Source organism: Lynx canadensis, chromosome B3 (assembly GCF_007474595.2).
Source record: "Lynx canadensis isolate LIC74 chromosome B3, mLynCan4.pri.v2, whole genome shotgun sequence".
Lineage (NCBI taxonomy): Eukaryota > Metazoa > Chordata > Mammalia > Carnivora > Felidae > Lynx > Lynx canadensis.
Window position 1 is genome coordinate 42,521,879 of NC_044308.2, and position 19,430 is coordinate 42,541,308.

At 43.5% G+C, this 19,430-nt stretch overlaps 1 protein-coding gene across 1 annotated transcript; it reads right to left on the minus strand.

Annotated features, from left to right (window-relative positions):
• Window positions 1–9,043: 9,043 nt before the first annotated feature.
• Window positions 9,044–11,209, minus strand: C2CD4A (C2 calcium dependent domain containing 4A). Its single transcript, XM_030318040.1, has one exon. It carries the CDS (start codon window positions 10,620–10,622, stop codon window positions 9,567–9,569), a length of 1,056 nt encoding a protein of 351 aa, XP_030173900.1. The 5' UTR covers window positions 10,623–11,209; the 3' UTR covers window positions 9,044–9,566.
• Window positions 11,210–19,430: the final 8,221 nt, after the last annotated feature.

Sequence of the window (19,430 nt, forward strand, 5' to 3'; positions counted from 1 at the left end):
GGGGCGCCTGGGTGGCTCAGTCGGTTAAGCGTCTGACTTCAGCTCAGGTCATGATCTCATTATTTGTGAGTTCAAGCCCCACATCGGGCTCTGTGCTGACAGCTCTGAGCCTGGAGTCTGCTTCTGATTCTGTGTCTCCCTCTCTCTCTGCCCCTCCCCTGTGCACACGCTGTCTCTCAATAATAAATGTTAAAAAAAAATTTAAAGAAGTTGGCACTTTCTTGAAAAGTTAAATATACACCTATCACATGATCATTTATCCATTCTACTCTAGTTATCTACCCTGGAGAAATGAAAGCATATACCCAAAGTACTAGACATGAATATTCATAAACTGGAAACAATCTAAGTATCTATCAAGAGGTGAACAGGTGAACAGATATAAATCTAGCCTTCTGAATGGGGTCAGCTTCTTTTCGTTAGCTTGGAATGAGTTCCAATATGGAAAGAGCTTGGAAGTTGTCACTCTCATTCTTACAACAAGAAAAAAGCTGAACACACTGGAAATGATGGACCTAATGACTTTTTCATCAGATTCAAGGTAGCAAAGTGAACCACTGCTCTGAAATCTAGAGAGACACACAAGAGAATACGGATAATCCCAGCCAAGAGCAGACCATCTGGAACAGAAGCCACTGAAGCCGTAAGCTGATAGGAATACTTACATGGCAATGTTGACAAACTGCTGGAGGCTGAGTGTGTGCCGATGTGGAAGTGAGAGATTCCTGATAGCCAAGATCTCAGGGGTGGGGTTGTGGGTGGCACACTTTCATGGGTTTTACCTCAAGGAATCCCACCAGATTCTCATGGTGAAAGGTCAAGCAAAAACCTTGGTGATCATTTTGAGATACTCCTAGCACATTCTCCATAACAAAAGTCTACTCTACAGAAGAGACTTTACCAAAGCCTTACTGACTTGCGGAGAAAGGCATTTACTCAACTCCAACTTTCCTATCCTTTCCATCTCCCTAGAGGGGAAAATTTTTTTTAAAAAATGTGAAGGTCACAGCCCAGGGACAAAAGCACACATGAAGACTGAGATTTAATCATGGTATTGAGGCAAAGAAAGGCAAGAGAAATGTAGCTTAAATTAAATCTCCTTACAGTTTCCAGCCCATTGACAGGCACCTGAAACATGCAGAGGGTGACCTTCCTCAAGGAACTCAGAGCTGGCAGTCTTAGCACCTTAATGTTTATGTTTTATTAAACGCTAAAAGTAACATTATCTTAACTGCAGCTAGCCCCTCAATGTCCTGAAAGCCTTGCTTTCAAATTCCTTAGAGACTTACACTCTCCCTAACCCCACTAATTAAAAGTATGTAATCATTCACTCATCACAATCCAAGTGCACCTATTTCTGTCCACGGGTCCTGTCCCTGAACTATATAATGAGATCGCCTTTTTGCACCAAAATCATCTCAAGGATTCTTTCTTAGCCGTTCACTCATGAACCCAAAATTTCATAATTCCATCAGTATAGACTGGTTCCCTTCTCCAATATTTACCACCACATCAGTAGCACTGCCATGCGAGAAAGTGGATAATAGCGAAAAGAGCTGTAAGACACGTAAACACTCTGTTTCAGAAACTGCACCTAGGGAAGCCCGAAGACTACAGATCAGACAACAATAAGGACACAGAAGGAAACTGAAGCCTCAGACACTTAGAGCTACAGCAAATGGTAAACACACCATAATTCTGCCAGATAAGCATAAAGCCTCGCACCAAAGGTCTATTTTACCTCTGCTCCTATTATTTAATACATCATGTCTGGTGTTCAATAAGAAACTACAGGCAAGAAATAAAAGGCAAGAAAAAATAGGAGAGACAAAACAAACACTCAGAACCAGACTCAGATATGACACAGATCTTGGAATGATCAGACAGGGATTTTAAAATAACCATGACTAATATGTTAAGGACTCTACCGGAAAAAGTGGAAAATATGCAAAAACAGATGGGCAATGTAAGCAGAGAGATGGAAATTTTAAAAAATCAAAAGGAAATGCTAGACATTAAAACACTGTATCAGAAATGAAGGAAGCCTCTGATGGGTAGACTGGGTACAGCTAAGAAAAGAATCAGTGAATTTTATGATATGTCCGTAGAAACTTCCCAGATTGCAATGCAAGTGTGGCAGGATTCTCACACAGAGAGTGGTGTCTCCGAGGCTTTTTTTTTTTTTTTTTTTTTTTTTTTTGGAAGCAACTTTATTAGTGCCAACACTGGCTCAGTTGGGTTTGTACCCGAAAAACTGAGCTCCGAAGGCCATGTGGCGTAGTCTTTTACACATCTTCTACTTCTTTGCCTCCAGTATTGGGTAATGTATAGGCATACAGTCTGATTGGGTAGTCTCATGTCACAGGGTCATGAGAGGAGTCACCAACACATGCTAGCCAGGTTGCCTTCCCTTATCTTGGGGTCTATTCCTTTTAGGAAGCAGACTCTACCTCACAAGGAGAAAAAAATAATGAAGGAAAAACCCAGGGGCACCTGACTGGCTCTTGGTCTTGGAGTCATGAATTCAAGCGAGTGTTGGGCATGGAGCCTACTTAAAACTAACAAACAAACAAAACCCAAAAATCTCAGAGCAGGCTACCCACAAACTGTGTGACAATTTCAAAAGGTGTAACATATGAGTAATACCAAGAGGAGAGAAAAGAGAGAAGGGAACAAATGTAATACTTGAAGTAAAAACAGAAGAGAATTTTCCAAAATAGATGACAGATATCAAAGAACAGATCCAGGAAACTCAGAGAACAACAAACAGGAAAAATACACACACACAAATCTACACCTAGGCATATTACATTCCAGCTGCAAAAACAAAAAACAAAAACCAAACAAAGAGAAAATCTTGAAAGAAGTCAAGGGGGAAAATACCTTACCTACAGAGGAAGAAGGATAAGAGTTTTATTGGACTTCTTGGGGGCGCCTGGGTGGCTCAGTTGCTTCAGCGTCCGACTCTTGGTTTCCACTCCAGTCATGATCTCTAGGCTTTGTGGGTTCAAGCCCCACATCGGACTCTGTGCTAGTGGTATTTGCTCTCTCTCCTTCTCTCTCTGCCCCTCCCCAATTTGCACTCTCTCTGTCTCTCTCAAAATAAATAAAAAAAAAAAAGAGTTGGGCGCCTGGTGGCTCAGTCGGTTAAGCATTTGGCTCAGGTCATGATCTCTTGGTCTGTGACTTTGAGCCCCGCATCTGTCTCTGTGCTGGCAGCTCAGACCCTGGAGTCTGCTTCGGATTCTGTGTCTTCCTCTCTCTCTGCCCCTCCCCCGCTCTCTCTCTCTCTCTCTCTCTCTCTCTCTCTCAAAAATAAACAAACAGTAAAAAAAAGTTATATTGGACTTCTGGTCAGGAACGACACAAGGAGGAAGAGAGTGAAGTGAAATATTTAAAGTATTGAAAGAAAGAAACCATTAAAATAGAATTCTGTATCTAGTGAAACTATCCTTCAAAAGTAAAGGGGAAATAAAGGCTTCTCAGGCAAAGAAAAACTAAGAGAATTCATTGTTAGCAAATCTGCCCTAAAAGAAATGTTAAAATAAGTTCTTAAAGGAGAAGAAAAATGACATAGGTCAGAAATTCAGCTTTACATAAAGAAAGAGAGCATGTCAGAGAAGGAATAAATGCAGGCAAAATGAAATATTTTTCTTACTCTTATTTGATTTGATGGATAACTGTTCAAAGTAACAATAGTAATATAGTGGTAATATATCATAGTAATAATAGTAATATTAATAATTATTGTATACGGGTAAGTAAAATGAAAACAACATTATAAGGGATGAGAAGGAAAATTGGAAATACTGTTTTATAATATACCTGAAGTGCCCATGAAGTAATTTACTGTTATTTGAAAGTAAATTTAGATTAGTTGTCAATGTATCCTGCAAGCACTTGGGGAAACCACCAAAGGAATTTTTTAAAGAAGTATAATTGATATGCTAAGAGAAAAGAGAAAATGAAATCCTATAACATGATCAGTTAAGACCAGACAAGACAGAAAAGGATGAAAAGAGGAGAAAAGGAAAAAATAATCAAATACTAAGTTCAAGGAATAAAAACAAGTTACAAACAAGTGAATGGATAAAAGAATTGGGGTTTATCCATTCAATATTCATTCACCAATATAAAGGAACAAAGTATTGACATAGACAACATCATGGGCACATCTCAGAATAATGATGCTGAGTGAAAGAAGATAGACCACCCCACTCCAAAAAAAGAATATGTGTATTCTTCTATTTATATGAAATTCTATAAAGTACAAACTGATCTATAGTGACAGAAAGCAGATGAGTAGCTCCCTGGGGAGCAGGGTGGGTGGGTGAGGGAAGTCAGGAGAGAGGGATCACAAAGGGGCATGAAGAAACTATTAGGTAAGTGAAATAAGTCATACAGAGAAAGACAGATACCATATGTTTTCACTCCTATGTGGATCCTGAGAAACTTAACAGAAGACCAAGGGGGAGGGTAAGAAAAAAAAAAAGATTAGAGAGGGAGGGAGCCAAACCATAAGAGACTTTTAAAAACTGAGAACAAACTGAGGGTTGATGGGGGGTTGGACAGAAGGGAGGGTAGGTGATGGGTATTGAGGAGGGCACCTGTTGGGATGAGCACTGGGTATTGTATGGAAACCAATTTGACAATAAATTTCATATTAAAAAAACAAGAAAAGAAAAAAAAAGTAACTATTAGGACCCATGCATGTATTCATTATCCTGATTGAAGTAATAGTTTCATGGTCATATATTGTACATCAAAACTTATGAAATTGTATGCTTTAAGTGCAATTTATTGTATGTCAATTACATCTCAAAAAAAGTTAAAAAAAATTAGATTATGTGAGGAAAGACAGTGAGAATTGAAAAAAAGCATGGAGGTCTGAGAGGTCTGCCATTAAATTAACCGTTTATTTGATGCATGGACATAGACAACTGACTTAAGTCCTCTGAATCAAAGTGTCCTTCTCTGTAAAATGGATATTGTATCAGTTCAGATTGTGTTCATATATATCTGGAAACTCAACAAAGGCTGAAGCAACTTAGGAATGTGTCTGTCTTCTGGACAAGAACTTTGGGTGTAGGCTGTCCAGAGCAGGCATGGAAGATCAGTGATGTCACTGAGAAACAAACCTCCTTTAGCTTCCTTAGTGACAGCTGCCATCTCTCACAACTTGTATGTTCCAGCAGGATGAGGGAGGAAGGGGAAAAGGCACCATTAGCTGGCCTCTTGCTATGATTCATAGCTGATTCTCATAGCTCTCCATAGCTGAGAAAGGGCCTGAGAAGGCTAGTGTTTGTTCTCGAGACCCTATAGCACATAAGGGAGAGCAAGAAGGGGTTGGACTGGGTGTTGAAGGGACCACCTATAGCATCAACCCCAGGTACAATAAGAGTACCTACCACAAACAGTTGTTGAGAAGCTACAAACATAAAGGATAAAAATTATCTGTGAAAACCATAAAATACAAACAAGAAGAATCATGTTGCTCTTTGCTTTCTAATGCCCCAGAAAGTCTAATCTGACCAGAGTTTGTCAATCGTCTCTAATGCAAGTGCCATTATAATGCCATACCAAAATTCTTAGCTAATGGGATCTTGCCACGTTAATATGCAAAATAGTAGAAACTGTGTTTGTTAACACCATGCGCTGTCCCAGGTTTTTTCCATCTGTTAAACTCATAAGCCTGGAGGCCAAAGAGCTTCTACACACTAGAGGTGAACCACACAGGAAGTACTTCCCACGGGTGGTAAGGTATTAGCAGAATTCCTAGGAAAGCGTTTGTCAGGTCACCCTAGGAGGCAAGGAATCCCAACATCAGCAAATTGGATTGAACTATGATAGCAATATGTATATGAACCTAGAGAAAAGGCTCAATGTCACGTCTTCATACAGGCCTTTATGAACCATTCAATCTGAGGTGTCTCTTTTTACCACAGTAGTGCTCTTTTTCATTATCACATTTTATATTCTGAAGCGCTCCTAAAATTAGTTGTTTATGGTCTGTCTCCTTCTCCAACTTTGAAAACTTAACTCCATAAGAGCAAGGACATTTTGTGTCTTATTCACAGCTATACATCTAGATTCTTGAAATTTGCCCCGTATCAGTATTCGAAATAAACCTTTTGAATGCCCCCTTTAAAAAAAAATGTTTATTTTTGAGAGAGAGAGAGAGAGAGAGAGAGAGAGAGACAGAGTGTGAGTGGGGGAAGGGGCAGAGAGAGAGGGTGACACAGAACCTGAAGCAGGCTCCAGGCTCTGAGCTGTCTGCACAGAGCCCAATGCAGGGCTTGAACTCACAGGCTACAAAATCATGACCTGAGTGAAAGTCACGTGCTTAACCAACTGAGCCATCCAGGTGCTCCTTGAATGTCCTTTCATCCACCTATATGTAGTTATCCTCCCCCACCTAGTTAATTAACTCTCATCACCTCACCTATGTTTCTTCTTCTTTGTGAGAACATTTAAATTCTACACTCTTTGTAAATATCAGTATACAATACGGTGTGTTACTCACTATTGTCACCATGTTATATATACATTAGATCCTCAAACCTTTTTCATCTTAGAGCTGACAATTTGTGCCCTTTTACCGTATGTTATACCACATACCATATATTGTTGCTTTAATATCATAGGGATCGCATGGTACCCACTTTTTGCTCTGTCTTTCAAATCTTTACCAAATATCAAAATTAGTATTTTGACCTAAGTCCCGGGAATGAATATGGGGGAAGTTTTGTGAATTGTTGAAGTGTGTGTAAAAGAAAATTACATTTTAAAGAAATAATCATCTAGGCATGTTTGATCCATATTAAGGCTAGTGTTTTAGGTATAGAATTCATTACCTTTTTAAAACCAAGTGACCAAGCTGTTGATTTGATTCTTAAATTTGCACTTAACTAAAGCTTTTTAAACTGGCATGTTGCAGTCTGTTGTGTGGGATATTTCTTTGAATATGTTCATATATTTAAACCACAAAGAAGCAAGATTATGCTATCATTTGTGCGAAGATGTGCATACCTAAACCCAACGAGAAGCATAAAACTCTAAAAACAGTTTTCTGTAACCAACATGCCATTGACGCATACTCCCAGTTTCATAATTACTGGGAAGTTTTTCTTCTGTTTTCATTTTTAATCTGAAAATTTGGGGGGCATCTTCTACATTCAGACAGCTGTATTTAGTTATTTTGAGACGTGAATCTTCACTATAATATATTAGCGCACATCTTCAAGGTCATTGGGTTCTGACATTACACTGGTCTTTAGTATGTAGTAGAGATGTTCTAATACTAAGTAGACCCATTGACAAAGCTTATGTAGGATCCACTAGAGGGCAGCAAAGTGCAAACCAAATTAAAATTTGCCAACAGAAAGGCTGATGCATAAAAAAAAAATTGTGTTGCAAATAAGATTTCGTACATGCAAAAAAATCAAATTAGTTCAGTGTTGTAAAATAATTTATATGCAAATGTGTCTCCTTCCTTGGAAGTAGTGGTCCAAAGACTCATTAGGTTGAAAAGCAAAATGAGAATAGAAGTGGTCCTAGTCCCACCTCTTGCACTAATTATGTGATTTGGGACAATCTACAGTTTGCCTTTCTGGTCCTATTCTGTAATACCTGGGTTTGCACAAAATAATTCTTAAAATTCTTTTCAACTCTAAAATCCCATGGTTTTATGGTTTATGATTATATTTTAGTCATTTAAAAGTCTTTGCTGATTAGGCTCTTAACATTGTTTGACCATCATAACTTTATATTAGTGGAGATTCTGCTTGGAAATACTCACCATTATATCATGGAAAATTTACATTCCTGAAGTATGTTGATGTTACCTTAATAAAATGACACTTCTGCCCCAAACTCTTACTTGTATATAATCTAGTGACAATAGTGATAGCAATGTTTTCTGGAATAAGGTTTTGCTATTTAAACCATCAGTGCAATCTGAGTTTTGTTTTTTTTTTAAGTTTGTTTATTTATTTTGAGAGAAAGAGCAGGGGAGGGGCAGAGAGAGGGGGAGGAGAGAGAGAATCCCAAGCAGGCTCCACACTGTCATCATGGAGCCCGATGAAACCTGAGCTGAAACCAAGGGTTGGATGATTAACCAACTGTTTCACCCAGGTGCCCTGTTGTATTTAAAAAAAAAAAGGCAGGGGCACCTGGGTGGCTCAGTTGGTTGAGCGTCCAACTTTGGCTCAGATCATGATCTTGCAGTTTGCGAGTTTGAGCCCCATGTGGAGCTCTGTGCTTACAGCTCAGAGCCTGGATCCTGCTTCGGATTCTATGTCTCCCTCTCTCCCTGCCCCTCCCTGCTCTTGCTCTCTCTCTCTCTCAAAAGTAAATAAACATTTTTTTTAAAACAGAATAAAGTCCCACAATGATATATTTGGATGTATGCATAAGAAAGAAAGAAATATACTTGTTGGGCAGTGAATATGAGCAAGGGAGGAAAATCATCCTTTAATACGTAACAAACCTATTATGATTATCAGAAGCCAGAGGTAGAACACTATTACAGGTAAATTCTAGACTCCCTCTCCTAGCACATTAGCTCAGCTGGGGCCAATTAGGCTAGCCCCCCCCCCCCCCCCCCGCCCATGCTTTTCTACTACTCTGAGGCTAGTTAGCATCTTTCTCAGACAGAGCCTTGGCCATTAGCATGACATAATAAATTACTCATTTCAACCAATTTGCTTTTCCACTAGGGGGTGAGAATATGAAGAGAGCCCAGACTCAGAATCAAAGATTTCAGATGTAAGTTGCAGTCCCACAATAGTAATGTGATGAACCCTTCAGATGCTGGTATTATTTCCAGAAAGTAATAAGTAAAACACTGATTGCCTCAGTGCAAATCCCGACTCTGCTCTATTTTTTGTGCCTCAGTATCTTCATCTGTAAAATGGGGACAAATGTGCCTGTCTTTTAGGTTTGGTTTTAAGAATTAAACAAGTTAATACTTGCAAAACTATTATTATTTTAACTCGGAAAATTAAAATGGCTTCATTTTTTTCCAGTGCTTTTCCAGCAAGATGTAGCTAAAAGTATCAGGTTGGAGTTTTTTATTAATATTTCACTGTTGACCTTGAGCAAGTTACTTCACCTCTCTTGGCCCCAATTTTTCACCAGGGTCTTAAACAATGCTGCAAAAGTAATACACGCTCTAAGATGGTCTCAGTGTATGCTGTGAAATAAACTTCAATATGAGGAGGTTGGAGCAAATAGACCACCAGGACACCCTCTAGTTTTAAGACTTCCTGTGATTCATTATCTCCCAATAGGTCCGTGGGGAACATGAAATGCAATTGTGTGTCCATATAGGGAAACGCTACTGCAGAACGCCGTACCATTTGCTGAAGCGAATTTTGAAGGTATTTACCCAAAATACTACATCCTTTATTATAACTAATCCAGCAACATATGCGCCACTATTGGACTGACCAAAGGCGTGAGTAGAAGAATAAATACACTTTCATTTTGTCCAAAGCGGCTGTCGGTGTCCGAGTTGCCAGCGGTCCGAGGGCGCCCCGAGGGGGCGGTCTGAGCCCCGGGCGCCCTCAGGGCAGCAGCAGGGAGCCCAGCAGCAGCTCGCCCTGGCCCAGCGGGCGGCCCCGCTCCAGGCCGCGACCCCGCTGCTCGGCCTTGACGCGCACGGCCAGGCGGCGCACCTGCTCCTCCGAGAGCCCGTCCAAGCACACGTCCTGGTGGAAGGCGGCCTTGCGGCTCCGCCGGACCACGGCGCTGCGCTGAGAGCGCGGCTGGCCCGGCGGCCGCAGGACGAAGCTGACGCGGCAGCCGACGGCGGGGGGCTCGGCGGCTCCCGCGGCCAGGCCCTCGGTGCTCAGCAGCCGGACGCGGAGCCGCCCGTTGGCCCGATTGTACTCGGCGGCCAGGCGCAGGGCGCCCCCGGCGCGGCCCAGGGCCACGGTGCCCTCGGCCTCCAGGCGCTCGGGACGCGGGCCGGGGCAGGGCGGCGGCGGCGGGGACGCGGAGGGGGCCTGGGAAGGGGGCCCCGCGACGGCGCCGCGCTCCTCGTCCTCGTCGCCGTCCCCGCTGGACACGGAGCGGGCGCGGACCAGGCCTCGGCTCGTCCGGGCCCGCAGCGCGCGGCTCAGCAGCCGTTCGGAGGCGCGCAGGAGGCGGCGGGCGCGGGGCGGCGGGGCGGGCGCGTCCGGGGTGGGGCGGAGGCCCGCGGGGAGCGCGGGGGCGGAGTCCGGAGCCGAGTCCCGGGGCACGAGCGGGGCGGCTGCAGGGCCCCCGAGGAAGAGCGACTCCTTGCGGCGGGTGTGCGGGCTCTCGAGCAGCGCGCAGAAGCCGTAGGCGGTGAGCGCGCGGGGCAGGTGCGGCAGCGATAGGGCTGCCTGCGAGCGCGGGTCCCAGTCCGTGTGCGCCGCGCTGTAGTCTATTTCTGCTGCTTCGCTCCAGGAAATCCGAAGTGCAGCCAGGGCCGTGCAGGACGCGAGTCGTGGGGGGATGCAGAACTCGGGGATGCGGTCCGGGGTGAGCACGTTTGCACACGCGGCGGGAGTGAGTGCCGGGACTTGGTGCGCCCGACCTTGAAGAATCCCGTGCCTGCGCTCAGGACCAAAGCGGAGCCTCTCCAGGCACCACATAAGGACGCGGGTACGGGAACCGGAGCAACCTTGTGCTGGTGCTGGTCGGCTTGCACTTCGCAAGGGTACCCTAGTCAGAGGGAGCCCTGCGAGGCGCAGCAATTCCCGTGTCTTGTTTTCTACTTTAGGGTGCTTTCTCCTGCCTCCGTGGGACAAGGCAAACTGCCACTCAGGCTATTGCAAGCTGTGTTTCAATGACTGCAAAACAATCGTTCTTCTCTCGTCTCTAGTAGTCATGTACACTTCGGGGCTTGTTGATTTAATCTCGATCCTCCTTCGCTGGCCTAAGGCGGAGATTATCAAAATGTTGGCTTCCAACTTTGGTCGCGCTGTGGTCAATGCCAAGAGGCGCTTTGCTTGTGCAATCGCCTCCCGAATCCTTGGATTATTGCACTCTAGTCCTCAGCGAGAATTAAAACAATTATTATCCCCTCTAGGACTCACGGCTTGCGGCTAGGCGAGTTAAACAAGGATGCGTGGAACCCTCTTAGCGTAGCTGGAGTCCGGTGTCTGACGGTTGTCCGCACGGTTCTGCCAGAGGCACCGAGCCAGAGAGTAGCGCCACCTCCGGCAGACTCAAAGCGTGCGAGGCGGGATTCAGCACCGCGGTTCTAGGACAGCCGGTCTGAGCTTTTATACCCTGGGGCCCTGAGCGCTGGCCAATGGGCGGGCGCGAGAGGTCCTGCTCTGTAACCTGACGCCCCGCCTTCAGCTCTGCCAGGAGGATAGGTCGACTGCGCAAATTTCAAGACTTGAGTTTCTTCCCTTCCCCGCATCTGGTGGGGGTGTTATTCTCAGGAACCCTAAACAGGTTTCTGTTTCCTCACGTGCAGAAAAGAATGCATGTTCACTGTATAGAGAGTCATTAGGAGGATTGGCCCACATATGAATGTGAATGCACCCATCACTAAAAGAAGATAAGAGTCGTGTTTTTCTTGTTCTTACCTAATATCATCCCCATCCCCCAAAGCCAGCCTTCGGAATTTCTTACCTGCTTTCTGGTTTTCGGTCTTGATTTTAAAAGTATTTCCCCTGTTAATTATAAGCCACTCTGGGCACAGGAACCTTATGGGATGCTGAAAATAATTCCTATCTTGATCTGGGTGAGGTTACATAGGTGTTTACGTATGTTAAAAAAAATCTCTTGGAATACAATTAAGCTTGCTTATAAGATTGTGTGTATCTTATACCTTAATTTAAAAAAAATCACAACTCACTTCTTAAGCCATGGGTGCTGATTTTTGCTTGGGAAAATATACTCCTGCATATAATTGTGCTGTTGGAACATTCCTTTGAAGGCACACAACCACCTCTGGCCTTTCCAGGCTGTACCCACCTGGGATACTGTTTTTCTTCCATTTGAAAACTGACCTGTGTTCATTCTGTAAGAGAACTGCTTCCAACTAGCTCAGATTAAAAGAGATCTGAAGCATTTGGTTCAGCATTTGAGTGTATGCTATTTCTACTTAAGACACTGCCTTGGTAGTTAATAGCTTTTACAAATAATGTTAAATAATTAAACAAAATATTGTTCAGTGAATTGAATCCATCCAAAGGCGGTTGTAGGATGGGGCATGTGCATTTTGTTTCCAGCATATACATGCACAACACTGTGCTTGATGATTTACATATAGTCTCTAGAATTGTCACACAAACCTGTAAATTGGTGATTATTCCTAGTAACTTATCAAGTTCGCATAGTGATGGGAAATTGAGGAAATAATACACATTAGTGGGCATAAATGAGTTGCTTTGGGAATTAAATGAATGTAATAATGTAAAATATTTAGCATTGTGCCTAGAACATGGTAAGTGCTAAATGCACAGAAGTGGTGATTATTAGGGGTGCCTGGGTGGTTCAGTTGGTTGAGCAACTGACTTTGGCCCAGGTCATGAATGATCTTGTGGCTCGTGAGTTCAAGCCCTGAGTCAGGCTCTGTGCTGATAGCTCAGAGCCTGGAGCCTACTTCGGATTCTGTGTCTCCCTCTCTCTCTCTCTGCCCCTTCCCTGCTCACGCACTGTCTCTCTCTCTCTCTCAAATATAAATAAACATTTAAAAATTTTTAAAAGAAGTGGTGATCATTAAAAATAATAAAAATAGAAGAGAGGCGGGGCGCCTGGGTGGCTCAGTCGGTTAAGTGTCTGACTTCAGCACAGGTCATAATCTTGCGGTTCGAGCTCAGTGTAAGGCTCTGTGCTGAGAGCTCAGAGCCTGGAGCCTGCTTCAAGTTCTGTGTCTCCTTCTCTGTCTGCCCGTCCCCCACTTGCACTTGGTCTCTCTCTCTCTCTCTCAAAAATAGATAAACATTAAACTTTTTTTTTTTTAAATAGAAGAGAGGTTGAGTGCTATGGTTGAGAAAACTGGGTCTGAAGTCAGATCTTGTTTTGATTATAGAAAGGCTCCTTATTATGTCAACTGAGCAAGTTATTTAGCCTTTCTAAGCCGCTATCAAATGTACAATAGTAGGTGGAATCTTTGAGAGGTAATGAAATTAATTACGGCATAAAAGAGACCTATGAGAGCTCCCTCACCCTTTCTGATAATAGTTTGTACCTGTAGGGTTGTCATAATACGTCATGCATAATAAGATCATGCATACGAAGAGGTTAGCTTGCAGCCTGACCTATATGATGTCTGATTTTATATTTGTTGTTATTATAGAAGAGAACAAATGCTCGTTAGTTCATTTATTCGTTCAAAGCAATATTTACTGAATGCTTCTTGGATTTCGGCCACCATACTAGGCAGGTGGATCCAGGCTGTACAAGATCACATCAGCTATAGACGTCTATCAGAGGAGCAATGATGAAATATTTGAATTCTGTCTAGCTGAGGCAGGAGTGAGAAGAAACTATTCAACAGGATTTATATACTTAATCTTGGTAGCGGGGCAGTGTTGGTGGGTCGCTGGCCTTGCCATGCCCTTGACTAGCTACTCTTTGTCTTTGTATCCTCTCGATGCCTGGCCAAAATTTTGGGGGGCCGTGCTAAATCTATGGGAGAATGATTGCTGAATTATATACTTGAGGGTCACATGCATATGTTTGGACTCAACTTTTCCCAGGAGACAAGAGGCTGTTAGCTCTGCAAGTGAGAGCCCAGAGAGTCCTTGGTTAAAATGGTGAGGCTCCCAATCTGAGAAGTTAAGCAAAGCTGTGTTGTAGTGGGAGAAAGGAAAAAAGCACCAGAGAATGAGAAATGATTTAGAGGCGAAGAAATACAGACTTTGGAGTAAATCTGTCCTAGGTTGAAATCTGTTATGCAACTTTTTAGCTATGGGACAGTGGGCAAATTAATTAACCTCTTTGAGTCTAAGTTGTAAAGTGAGGGTAACAATATCTACCATACGAGGCTGTCAAATGAGGGGTTTGGGTTAGCCATATTTGTTTTGTTTTCCTCTGGCTCTCAAATTTCTCCAATTCACTCCAGTGCTTTCTGACAGCTAATCTTCCTAACTTTTCTGACAGTCCATGGTGTTAGGTTATTCTCTAGCTTTCTCCTCCATCTTTCCCCCCCCCAAATCCTTTTTGCTTCTCTCAATGAAAGGTTAACAAATAGCATGTGGGTATGAGGCAATGTGAAGTGAGAATTTATTTTTCAGTTTTTAAGCAAGAATTGTTAATTTTTCACAAGTATTCCTAATTTTGACTTCTGTTTTTTGTTTGTTTTTTTAAGAGAGAGAGAGAGAGAGAGTTCTAGAGTGAGCCAGGGAGAGGGGAGAGGGGAGAGGGAGAGAGAGAGAACCTTAAGTAGGCTCCATGCTCAGCATGGATCCCCACTGGGGGCTTGATCCCATGACCCTCAGATCATGACCTGAGCCGAAATCAAGAGTAAGATGCTCAACCTACTGAGCCACCCAGGCGCCCCTGACTTTTATTTTTTTAAGTTTACTTATTTATTTTGAGAGAGAGAATGAAAGAGCACATGACAGCCAGTGGGAGACAGAGAGAGAGAGAGAGAGAGAGAGAGAGAGAGAAAGAGAGAGAGAGAGAGAGAGAGAGAATCCCAAGCAAGCTCCATGCAGTCAGCCAGGAACCCACCATGGGGCTCCATCTCACAAACCGTGAGCCCGGATCAAGAGTGGGACACTTAACCAACTGAGCCACCTAGGCACCCCACCCCTGACTTTCATTTTTTTTAATTTATTTTTTTAATTAAATATAATTTATTGTCAAATTGGTTCCTATACGACACCCAGTGGTCATCCCAACAGGTGCCCTCCTCAATGCCGATCACCTACTTTCCCCTCACCCCCCATCAACCCTCAGTTTGTTCTAAGTATTTAAGAGTCTCTTATGGTTTGCCTCCCTCCCTCTCTGTAACTTTTTTTTTTCTCCTTCCCCTCCCCCATGGTCTTCTGTTAAGTTTCTCAGGATCCACATAAGAGTGAAAACATATGGTATCTGTCTTACTCTGCCTTATTTCACTTAGCATGATACCCTTCAGTTCCATCCATGTTGCTACAAAAGGCCAGATTTCATTCTTTCTCATTGCCAAGTAGTATTCCATTGTATATATAAACCACATCATTTTTATCCATTCGTCAGTTGATATTTAGGCTCTTTCCATAATTTGGCTGTTGTTGAAAGTGCTGCTATAAACATTGGGGTACAAGTGCCCCTATGCATCAGCACTCCTGTATCCCTTGGGTAAATTCCTAGCACTGCTATTGCTGGGTCATGGGGTAGATCTATTTTTAATTTTTTGAGGAACCTCCACACTGTTTTCCAGAGCAGCTGCACAGTTTGCATTCCCACCAACAGTGCAAGAGGGTTCCCATTTCTCCACATCCTCGCCAGCATCTATAGTCTCCCGATTTGTTCATTTTAGCCACTCTGACTGGCATGAGGTGGTATCTCAGTGTGGTTTTGATTTGTATTTCCCTGATGAGGAGTGACGTTGAGCATCTTTTCATGTGCCTGTTGGCCATCTGGATGTCTTCCTTAGAAAAGTCTGACTTTCATTTTTAACAGAAATTACTCACCTGTCATTTTGCTCACCTGTTTTTATAGCTCAATCCCACATTGCCATTTACTTTTGCAATTGCCTTTGTTGTCTGCGTTATTCTTAAGCCAGAATGAAGGTAAGAACTATAATTACTACAGTGTTCGTTATCTTTAAACCTCTGTATCCAAATTCCTTTGGGTGGAGTGCTATACATCAGAGTGCTAATGGTGTTTCTTTACATTTGTTTGTTTTGGATTAGGACTGTAAATATCTGATTTCTTCAAGAAGTATGTATGATTTGGGACATTACTGTATGCACATAATCAAACCTTCAAAACACATTTTAAAAGGAAAATATTAAAATTTAAAGGCTTTTTATATTATATGGTAATAGCATTATTTATACTGCCAATTTTGAGCTGAATTTTCCACTCTGAGGTTTTCTATTCTTTCATTAACGTTTCAAAGTAAGATCTCTGAGAATTACTACCAGCCTAGCAGTTATTTAACTATAATTATTGAAAGACAAAAGGGTGGCAATGTTCGGGGAGCTAAAGGAAATTAATACCTGCTGTGAAATTTGGGGTAAATTGTTTAATATCCCTGACTTTAATTTTCTTGTAAAATGGGGCCAAAACTACTACCTGCATTTTACTTATCTCACAGATTTTTTTTTAAGGTTACATGAAAACTTCCTTATAATTCATGATAGTTCATGAATTATCACTGATTATTAATAAAATGGAATAAGACATATAAAAGCACACACATTCTTTCAAAAGTGTAAAGTACCATAGAAGTGCAAGGAATTATTATTATACAAGGATTAGTACTGCCCACTTCTCCCAGCAGATTAAGCTTTCTGTTCCATTTGCTTGACCCCACTATTCTGCCTGTGGCATCTTCCCTGTCATCTTGCACTGTGATTCATAAATGCTTACATTGTTTGCTTCTTAACCGTTCTATGGTGCATACCTATTCCAACCGGAACATAATATTGTTTATTTGCTTTCCCCTCAGTGCATAGTTGGTGCGAGTGTACAAGGGGAGAGGGATTGTTGGAGGAAGTTGTGTGGACTAGAAATATCTTGGGGACAGATGGAGGAGGGCGTTCTGAACACTGGAAACTTATTGGGTATTTTTGAGCAGGTTACTAACTTGAGTTCACCTGTGCTTTGGGAAACTCGCTCTGGTGGCAGTGTGTAGATGGAGAGGGGGAAACGGAGGCCAGTTAGGAGGTGATTGCGTGCTCCAGGTGAGACTGAAGAATTTAGGAAATGTGGCAAAGGCAGAATAGAGCGGTTTGGCTTTTAATTGGTTGCAGATGGTGAAGGAAAGAAGTGCAAAGTGCCTCCTAGGTATTTGGTCAGGGTGACTGAGCAAGGAGAACTAAATGGTTAAGGATTAATTTTCTGTGTGTAGGAGTGGAGAATGGAAGTGGGTACTGATAGTACTGGTTAGTATTGGTTCTTCCTTTTACATCCATTTTACATAATACTAATTGTAGTCATTTTGATTTTGATTTTCTTCTCCAATGGATTTTGATTTTAATAAGTGATTTTTCTTTTTGATCCTGTCTTAGTCCATTCAGGCTGCTATAATAAAATACCATATAGACTGTGTGGTTTAAAGACAATGCAAATTTATTTCTCACAGTTCTGAAGAATGGAAGTCTAAGATCAAGGTGCCAGGAGATTAAAACTCTGGTGTGGACCACTTCCTGGTTTATAGGCGGCCATCTTTTTGCTGTGTCTTCACATGGCAGAAGGGGTGTGGGAGCTCTCTGGTGTCTTTTTTTTTTTGAGGGGGGGGTCTTTTTTTATTTTGAGAGAGAGAGAGAGAGAGAAGATGGGGGAGGGACAGAGAGAGAGAGAGAGAGAGAGGGAGGGAAAGAATCCCAAGCAGGCTCCTATCAGCACAGAGCCGGAAGCAGGGCTCAAACCCACGAACCATGAGATCATGACCTGAGTCGAAATCAAGACTCAGACGCTTAATCGACTGAGCCACCCCCAGGTGCCCCATGTGGCTGGGTGGGGGCTGTGTCTTTTTTATAAGGGTACTAATTCCACTCATGAGGAGTCTTCTTAATTACATAATGACCTAATCACCACCCTAAGGCCCCACCTCTCAATACCATCACATTGGGGGTTAGGATTTCAACATGAATTTAGAATGGGGACACAAGTATTCAGTTGACAGTTGTTTAGGAACAATTCATACATAGTTTTTCAAACATTATGCATAGCAAAACAGTTAATAAATGCTTGTGACTACAAATAATCTTAGCATTTCTTAGGTTTATTTCTGTTCACTGTATCTCAACAGCTTTTTGAAATATATTTTAGAAAATGCCCAGGTTCCTAAAAAGAACTGGTTTGTCAATGGGTGGTTAAATTTTATTTAAAAGAATTTTTTTTTAACGTTTACTTATTTTTGAGAAGGGAGACACAGAGCATGAGCGGGGGAGGAGAGAGAAAGAGGGAGACACAGAATCTGAAACAGGCTCCAGGCTCTGAGCTGCCAGCACAGAGCCGGACGTGGGGCTCGAGATCCTGTCCTGAGCCAAAGTCGGACGCTTAACCGACTGAGCCACCCAGGAGCCCCAAATTTTATTAAGGTACAGAGTCCTTGCATTATAAAAGCCCCACTTTCCATGTCTTTGCCACACTAGAAACAGTTCAATGGTAGTATGGAAGAAAATGACATACTAACCCATAGCTAACCCATACTTACTGAAAACGAGAAAGATAAGAACAAAATGCATGTTCGGTAGCCATTTTACCTTTCATCCTACGATGGCGTTCTGTTCACCCTCCTTCCACTTTTAAATAATTAAAAATTTCCACGGGTCTGGGTGGCTCAGTCGGTTGAGCTTCCACCTTCTGCTCAGGTCATGATGTCCTTGTTGGTGAGTTTAAGCCCCACATAGGGCTGTCTGCCGTCAGCGTAGAGCCCCCTTCAGATCCTGTTTCCCTTTCTCTTCTGCCCTATTCCCGGCTCACACACACTCTCTCAAAAATAAAAAAATAAAAAAAATAACAAAAAATTAAAAAGTTTTTTTTTTAATGTTCATTTTATTTTTGAGAGAGAGACAGAACGTGAGCAGGGGAGGGACAGAGAGAGAGGGAGACACAGAATCCGAAGCAGGCTCCAGGCTCCCCACTGTCAGGACAGAGCCCGATGCGGGGCCCCAACTCCAAGCAAAACTATGAGATCCAGACCGAAGCGGAAGTCGGAGGCCTAACCGACCGAGCCACCCAGGCGCCCCAATAAAAAAAAAAAAAAATTTAAAAGTTTCAAGAAGCAAAAAAAAACGCAGATGTTGCCCCAGGTGGGGTTAATGTAGCAGGACAAGGGTGCAGGGTCTCCTTTTCCCCCACCTGACCCACAGGTGAACATGTGCATAGGCGCTCAGGGTGCATACGGGGCCTGAGAGGGTCGGTTCGGCTGGAGGCGAGGCGCTGGGGAGCTGCTTTCGCCCAGGACGGCGAGCTCTGCGGACCTGAGGTCCACGGGAGGCGACGGCAGGCCAACAACGGCCACAAAGATGTCGCTGTGCTCAGTAACTCCTGCCCTTCGTTTTCGCTAACATCTTCCTCCTCTGGGGCCTCCGGCACTGCCGCAGAGGCAGGCCAAAGGCGGCCTCCCCGTCTCTCCTCCGCCCTCCCTCGGGTGGCCAGGGCCGCGGCTGCCGAAAAGCAGCCAGCTTGCTGCAGGGCTCCCGCATCCTTCGGGTCCAGGCGGCAGCAGCGGCGGCGCGCATGCGCACAACCCGGGTCACGCGCGCGGCGCGAGGGCGGGCCGGCGCCCGCGGGGCTGTCGTTCGCGGCGCGGGTCGCCGCCCTCAGCTGCGCCGGGC